Raw genomic sequence first — 8,033 nt, forward strand, 5'->3', positions numbered from 1 at the left:
TCCTTCCCTCCCCCACCAAACCCCTCCTCCCTTTCTCTACCAAACCCCCAAAAAATGAAGTCTTATAAGAGCTCCATATATAGCGATTTCGATTCCGATAGCGATTTCGATTCCGATACCGATACGGGTTTCTTTTACCGATAAGTTATTTTCCATGGAAGCTCTGTTCTCCAGTTCCTGCTCCGGGATTTCTTCGCAACCTCGTCTCAGGCTTCGATCTATTGGAATTTCATATCCTGAAACCCTAAAATCGACGGTTTCTTTCTCATCTCAAATCCATCAGATCTCGTTGAAGTAAGATCTTGTTTTTTACTTTGATTTTCCTTCTTATTTATGTTGATTGTGATCGGATAGGGTTTGCTAGGGTTTGTGCACTTCTGATTTGTTTTTTCTTTCACTTATTCTGTTTGTAATGACCTTGATCTAGGATTTTCAAAGATCTATGTAACGAATTTTACGTCGATTTTGGATCAGAAAGTCGATTTTTCTTTGTTATGGACTCATTTAATTTATTGAAGTTTCTGTTGATTTGGTTCTCGGTTCGATGATCTGATCTAATTAGTATTAGCAATCAAGTCCTGATTGATTACCGGGAAAACATTGTCAATCTTAGAAAGCTATTTTGATTTCATGTTTGTAGATCATACATGTTATTTTCTTATTGATATTTTAAGTGGATTGTTTGTTTTCATGCTTTTTCTACACTGAATCCATTCTAGACTCCGGATCAAACTTAGGGCCCGTTTGGATACCCCTTGGATTTGGATTTGGAGGTGAATTTGGATTTCCAAAATCCATGGATTCGAAATCTAGAATTTTAAAATTCACAATTTTATAAATAATGCCGTTTGGATGACCACGTATATATTTGGATTTCAAATCTAAATTATTATTATTTTTGTTTGGATGCTCTTTGGATTTGAATTTGAAATCTAACACAACCAAAAAGCCCTAAAATACTTGATATAGGGCCATTTCAGCCATTTTCCATGATCCAGGGGTATTCTAGTCATTTTACCCTATATGGGGCTATTTTGATCATTTTTATGTCATAAGGGTGTTTTAGTCATTTTCCATGACTCAGGGTATTTGGTCATTTTCACCTGGTATAGGTGTATTCCGGTCATTTTGCATGACCCGGGGTTATTCTAGTTAGTTTACCTAATATGGCGTTTTTTTATCATTTTTATCTCATGAGGGTATTTTAGTCATTTTTCATGAGCCATAGGTCATTTTTACTTGATATAGGGGTATTTTGGTAATTTTTCATAATCTTGGGGTATTCTAGTCATTTTACCATATATGAGGTTATTTTGATCATTTTTATGTCATAAGGGTGTTTTAGTCATTTTGCACGACTCAGGGTATATTTTCATTTTTACCTGGTATAGGGGTATTTCAGTCATTTTGCCTGACCCTGGTTTTCTAGTCATTTTACCTAATACCACGTATTTTGATGATTTTTTAATGTCATGTGGGTACTTCAGTCATTTAACACTTATTTGGTATATTTTGGTCATTTTTAACCCCCACGGGTCAGATTTAGATTTATAAATAACCTCTCGCAGAAAGGATTTATAAATCAAAAAAATTACACTAACATGAGGAATTTGTAAATCTTGTGGATTTCACTCAAATCCAAATCCAGATGTCATAAAGGCTTGCCAAACGCCGAATTTGGATTTAAAAATCCAAATTCACCTCCAAATCCAAATCCAAGGGGTATCCAAACGGGCCCTTAGGGAGCTTTTTAATTCCATGTTTTAGAAGCATACATGTTATTTTCTTATTGATGTTTAATATAAAATGTAGTTGTTTTAAGTTGCTTGCTCGTTTTCATGTTTTTTTTTTTTTTTTTTTTTTTCTACTTTTAGTCCTGTTCACATGGTTTGGAATCTTAGGCGGCCTGGACATAGTTTTAAAACTCCCTTGCGTCATCGTGGACTCCCCCGAGTCGACTACCTTTTCCCTTTGCTGCGTTCCGCATTTTGCCGCCATGTTCCACGTTTTGCTCTACAGAGCCAATAAAAACTCCTTTGACCCTCCCAAGTTATGACTGTGTCAACTGAGTACTCATCCACGTCAACCGAGTGCTCGTCCGAGTCTTGCAGAGTTGACTAGGATTTTCTTCGACCGCGTTTTGACCCGCATCCGCGTTTTGAAACACTGGGTCTGGATTGGACTTAGAAAGCTTTTTGTTCTTACAGATGTTAATCCAACATGCATTAGTCTTTGAAAATGCGGATGCGGGTCAAAACGCGGCCAAAGAAAATCCTAGTCGACTCAGCTCGATGCAGTCTAAGTACTTGGTTTACGCGGTCATAACTTGGGAGATTCTAAGGAGTTATTATTGACTTTGTTGGACAAAGTGCGGAGTGCGGAGAAAATGCGGAATGCGGCCAAGGTAAAAGGATGTCAACTCGGGGGAGTCCACGATGACGCGAAGGAGTTTTAAAACTGATTAGTGTTACATAGCTCATTTAGTTTCGTGTTTTTTCTTCACCGAATACATATGTTTCTATCTTACATCATCTACTATTGTGTGACAGGCCTTGTGAGACAAAGCGATACGTAAACTCGTTTAAAATGAGATCTGCAATAAGAGCAGAGGGAAGCTCGGATTCTGTGCAGCTTGATGTGTCAGTGAGCCCAAGAGTAAATTCCGTGAAGCCTTCAAAGACTGTGGCTATAACTGATCAAGCGACTGCGCTCGTGGAAGCTGGAGTGCCCGTGATACGGTTAGCAGCAGGAGAACCTGATTTTGACACCCCAAAGCCAATTGCTGAGGTAATTTATTAATTAATTTATTTTGGTTAAACATGTTTTGCAGGATAAATTCTATCATCTACATGTTGTTCAATTTTATCTTGTTGTTGTATTGTGGCAATTCAGGCTGGGATTAATGCTATCCGTGAAGGGTATACTAGGTACACTCCCAATGCTGGTACTATGGAGCTCCGAACTGCAATTTGTCATAAGCTGAAGGGTAAGTGTGTATGTTATCTGCCTATTACTTGCACAACTTGGTGTACCTCCGATTGTTGCTATAAACTTTGGTGTATGGTATATTTGTATCTTTTTTTTTTTTTTGAATAATGGGCGCTCTTATTTACTTGTATATTTGTATCTCACCGTTGATTTACTTGTTGCAGAGGAAAATGGGCTCTCTTATGCACCTGACCAGATTCTGGTCAGTAATGGAGCCAAGCAGTGTATCCTGCAGGCTGTGCTTGCTGTTTGTTCACCGGGCGATGAGGTGAAGTAGTTTGTACCATCACATTCATTGTCTTACTAAAGAAGGTGGTGTGTATGGATTCTAGGGATTAAGACATTTAGGTTATCTCGTTGTGGATTAACTTTGCTGTAAGCTGCTGCTTATTGCATGTGCCCATAGCTTTCTATCTATTCTTATTACTTTGCTGGAACACACTTCCAACACGGGATTTTGTTTGGAAAATAAAGACGAAAGTTGAATCGACTGATGATTTGGTCAATTCCACAACTCTTTTTTGCATTTCGTGGGGAAATGAGCTCACTTCCTTGTCTTTTTGCGCATGTATCACAACATGAGATTTTGTCTTTATCTTCCTAACTATATCTCGTTTTGGTAGCAACCCTCTATTTCGTCTAATTTCCCTAGCTTGTTTGGATTGACTGAGTGGAATGGCAAAAGCTGTGTTTTTAGTGGCGGAAGGATAAGGCGGCATTCAGCCCTCAAGCGTGAGGCAGCCTCACAAAATTTCAACTTTTTAATTAAAATTTTTAAAATAAATAAAAATATACAAAAAATTACCAAAAAAATTTAGAAAAAATATGTGCTTCATTTTCAATTAAATATCATCATCTAACCATCTATATACTAAAAAATAAAGTATCACATCAGCCAACTATTATTATCAAGTTACTAACCAAATTAGGGATTTCTACTCACCTTTTGAAAGAGTGCTCAATCACTTTTAAAGGATGAAGTAATAAATATTCTTGTGTATACACCGACTATTATTATCAAGTTACTAACCAAATTAGGGATTTCTGCTCACCTTTCGGAATTGTGCTCAATCACTTGTAAAGGATGAAGTAATAAATATTCTGGTGTATACGTTCTTAGTGGTGTTATGGCTGCTTGAGCAAAATTTGTTTTGCCTGAAACAAGGTATCTCACATTAATTTTTATTTATTCAGGTTATAATTCCAGCCCCTTATTGGGTTAGCTACCCCGAAATGGCAAGGCTGGCCGACGCAAAGCCTGTAGTTCTTCCCACACTCATATCGGATGATTTTCTTTTAGATCCTAAAGTTCTTGCTTCTAAACTAACTGAAAAATCAAGGCTGATCATTCTTTGCTCGCCATCCAATCCAACTGGATCTGTTTATCCCAAGAAGCTGCTTGAGGAGATCGCTGATATAGTAGCAAAGCATCCCAGGCTTCTGGTAGGCCTTCTGAGAATAATGATCAACAATTGTATTTTATAAAAAAATAGTTTTGGGCATTCCAGCTAATGAGTGTAAAATTGGTATTTTCTTTTTTCTTTACCTGTCAGGTATTATCTGATGAGATTTACGAGCACATAATTTATCCTCCTGCAAAACACACGAGCTTTGCTTCTCTGCCTGGCATGTGGGAAAGAACTTTGACCGTGAATGGATTCTCTAAGGTAAGTGCCCCATCTCAAACCGCCAATTGGTGATCTTGGTTACTGATTTCGTGGCTTTGTGCAGTTTATTGATTTGTCAACTGGCACCTTTTATTTTGATTATTTGCAAAAATCTCTAATCTCCATCACTGATCTACCACACGTTCTTACCACATATCTTAGATTTTTTGTTCTCATATGAACATACGAAAAATGTTCTTTAAATTTTATAAATTGTGTCTATTCTCTATTGGGATTGACTTTTAGGTGGCATGTTTGGACCTTGCAGGCTTTTGCGATGACTGGTTGGCGACTTGGTTATCTTGCTGCTCCTAAACACTTTGTGGCAGCATGTGGGAAGATTCAGAGCCAGGTAAAAATCTCAATATCTTCCCAGCATGGAAATTCAAAGTTCAAATTATGATTACCTTTAATAAATTCATACAATATTAAGTTAATATAATGTTTAGTCGTAAGTATCACGAGACTTTTTATTTTTGAAAAAGGTAACCAATTTCATTGAACAGAGAAACTTCACAAGGCCTGAAGCAGCCAAGAAAAAGAAAAGACTACAAAGGGGCATTAAATTACCCCTCAAAAAAGAAACACACACCTCACACCATCTCTGGCCAAAGCATCTGGTATTTTGTTAGCCTCCCCTAACGTCTGTTTAAACGTGTTGTTTTCCTCCCTTCCTCTCTTCCTCCCTTGATATATTGACTATCTCATTGATTATAAGCCCCAATTGCCACAGCCCTTAGATTTTTTTCATTTTTCCAAAGCCAACTTTTTCTTCCTGCCTTTGCTATCATCAATAACTTCTTTCCATTTCCTAAAAAAATTAAAGATGGAAACACCTTTGAGAATCTTCGTGCCAACAGTCCAACCAGAAATGGAGGACTCAACCCAAGAATCCCTCCCAAAATCCAACAACAAGGACGGTGATCGGACAGAGGCTTCCAACGAGGGTGGAGATCAAAGTGTTTTGGGTGAGGCAGAGGGCTGAAGCTGGAGAGTTTAGAGCGAGCGTGGATAGAGAATGCATCACCTTTGAAAATCTCTTGAAAGCGATCGTTTTTTGGTTCTTTGAGAGGGAAAATGAAAGCGAGGGAGTTGGGTACCACCTTGGTCAACAAGGAGAATCCTCAAAATTGCAACAAGATTTCCTGTTATGCCTCACAGATACGAGCAAAGGTCCTTGCACAACTCTTCAGCACACCACCAAGTTTCCAGCCCACAACCTGCTGGGCCTAGGGGGCTGTAGCATGTCATGGGAATCCAACCATTTAAGGAGTTATGGCAACCCACCAGCCTGTACAAGAGTGCCCATCAAAGGTCTTGTGGTTGCATACTTTCGAAGACTCAACACGACAGAGTCACCAAGATCACTTCCCTTTTTAATACCAATTGTGTCCCCATGACACTTTGCACGTGACACTATGTCACAACAACCATTTTAGGCAATGTGGTGGTTTTTTTATGTCAATGTACCCAAAAAAAATTTCTGGATGCAGAAGTGGCTAGCAGATCTTCTCTATAAACTATAATATAACTAATGATTTATAATTAGGCAGCAACTAGATCATACAATTTGCTATATTTTAGGAAAGAATTTATTAATCTCTCTCTCTCTCTCTCTAAGAAAAGAAGGTTGGGTGGTTCGTTGGGCAGTGGTGCTCATCAATTTCATAGCCATCTTTGAGTCGGATATCTGCTTCTCATGGGAGACGATCCAATTGAGTGCTGCCAATGCGGATAAGCCTCCCCCTAGATCGTATGCCCCTCGGCCACCTCCTCTCCAGTTCGTTAAGCTCAACTTTGACATCCCAAGCTTAGAGAATCCGGGTCCTGCTGGTATTGGGGGTTTTCTCCATAGTTCAGACATCCTAACATGGCGGAAGTTCTTGCGCTTGTGATTGGAATCCGCCTTGTTGAACCCTCACTTCTAGATTCCTTGATTGTGGAATTTCCTTTAGGTCATCTGTTGGATGAGGGATGGAGATGACTCTCTATGGCCGCTTTGCGGATACTTTGTAGTATATCTTGACAGTGTGGAGTTGCATTGAACCTTGTTTCAACACGTCTTCCTCTTCATTAAAGTTCCGCTATTCAAAAAGAGAAATCTTATTTGCGTAGAGTAATTTTAATCTAATTGCCTGCTTCTCAAATATAAGTTGCATTCATTTTATTTTGATGGTTGTTCCGGCTCTCTTTTTCCCCCGCTCCTGTCTGCCGCCGGTGTTATATGCTATTGTATTAGCGGTAATATTTTGTAATATCATGCTATTGATCCTGAGTCCTGACCTACTGAGTCAGACTCAAAAAGATCCCTAGTGTAGGTTTGAGTTGAGTTTCAGGGCATTTAGATGTTGCTGATTACAGTATTTTATGGAATGATGTCAGTCTACATCAGGTGCTAGCAGCATTTCTCAGAAAGCAGGAGTTGCCGCTTTAGGCCTGGGGTATGCCGGAGGTGAAGCTGTTTCCACTATGGTACAAGCATTCAAGGAGCGTCGGGATTTCTTGATTAAAAGCTTCAAAGAAATGGAGGGTGTCAAGATATCAGAACCTCAGGTACCAAATTGCATTCTTCCCTTTATTTGTTCCACATCCACAATCTCTCAATCAATATCTTTTGGATTGGCAGGGTGCTTTTTATCTATTTCTGGATTTCAGCTCCTATTATGGAGCCGAGGTCAAAGGGTTTGGCGTCATTAAAGACTCAGATTCTCTCTGCCGGTATTTTCTGGATAAGGCACAGGCAAGGGCTTACTACAATCTTTTTAACATTGCTCAGTTTTAAGAATAAACTCGCTCGCGAGGTTTTAAATTACGGTTTCGGTTTCTGCCACCACCAAAATCAAAATATTTCGGTTTTGGTGGAAGTTTCAGCTGGAATCATGTAAAATTAGGTTAAAATTTTCGGTGGAAATTTTGTAAATAAGGGAGAATGAAATTTCAGAATTTCGGAGAAATCCTGTAAAAATTCGATTCATGGTGTAAACCGAAATATTTCAGCTGAAATTTAAAACTATTCTTGCTCGATCTCCATTACTGAATTAGAATTGTTTGTGGGGTTGAAAATTTACAGGTTGCTCTTGTCCCTGGAGAAGCATTTGGGGATGATAACTGTGTTCGGATTTCCTATGCAGCGTCCCTTTCTACAGTACAATCAGCAATGGAGAGAATTAAGAAAGCCATGACTCTCCTCAGGCCTGCTGCCATCCCAGTTTAACAAGATAAGAAATGTTGTATGAATGCTTTCATTGCTTTGATTATTATAGCTTCCAGATTTATGTATCATCTGTACTATTGCGAGGGAATTAAAAAAGTAACTTAAAATTAAGTATGGCTATTTTAATTTTTCAATTTTATTTTAATTAACAGGTTGTGGCTGCC

General features: G+C 38.7%; 1 protein-coding gene across 2 annotated transcripts; it reads left to right on the top strand.

Moving 5' to 3' along the window:
• On the top strand, nt 1-8,033 carry AAT (aspartate aminotransferase). Of its 2 annotated transcripts, none has more exons than XM_077368689.1 (10): nt 1-294; nt 2,550-2,787; nt 2,893-2,986; nt 3,153-3,256; nt 4,183-4,431; nt 4,542-4,655; nt 4,924-5,007; nt 7,038-7,208; nt 7,282-7,395; nt 7,726-8,033. In XM_077368689.1, exons 1-10 carry the CDS (start codon nt 155-157, stop codon nt 7,867-7,869), a joined length of 1,452 nt encoding a protein of 483 aa, XP_077224804.1. In that variant the 5' UTR covers nt 1-154; the 3' UTR covers nt 7,870-8,033. The 2 variants fall into 2 exon arrangements, with proteins under 2 accessions (XP_077224804.1, XP_077224805.1); XM_077368690.1 differs by lacking the exon at nt 1-294 and adding an exon at nt 2,264-2,404.

This window comes from Tasmannia lanceolata, unplaced genomic scaffold, assembly GCF_043159265.1.
Source record: "Tasmannia lanceolata isolate RefF3 unplaced genomic scaffold, GAP_Taslan_0.1 ptg000025l, whole genome shotgun sequence".
Taxonomy (NCBI): domain Eukaryota; kingdom Viridiplantae; phylum Streptophyta; class Magnoliopsida; order Canellales; family Winteraceae; genus Tasmannia; species Tasmannia lanceolata.

What these genes read in the sequence shown, in the direction of transcription:
- AAT (XM_077368689.1), top strand. Translation starts at nt 155, where the DNA reads ATGGAAGCTCTGTTCTCCAGTTCCTGCTCCGGGATTTCTTCGCAACCT. An exon ending in TTTGTTCACCGGGCGATGAG is followed by an intron (nt 3,257 to 4,182) that starts GTGAAGTAGTTT and finishes TTATTTATTCAG; the next exon opens with GTTATAATTCCAGCCCCTTA. An exon ending in CCGTGAATGGATTCTCTAAG is followed by an intron (nt 4,656 to 4,923) that starts GTAAGTGCCCCA and finishes TGGACCTTGCAG; the next exon opens with GCTTTTGCGATGACTGGTTG.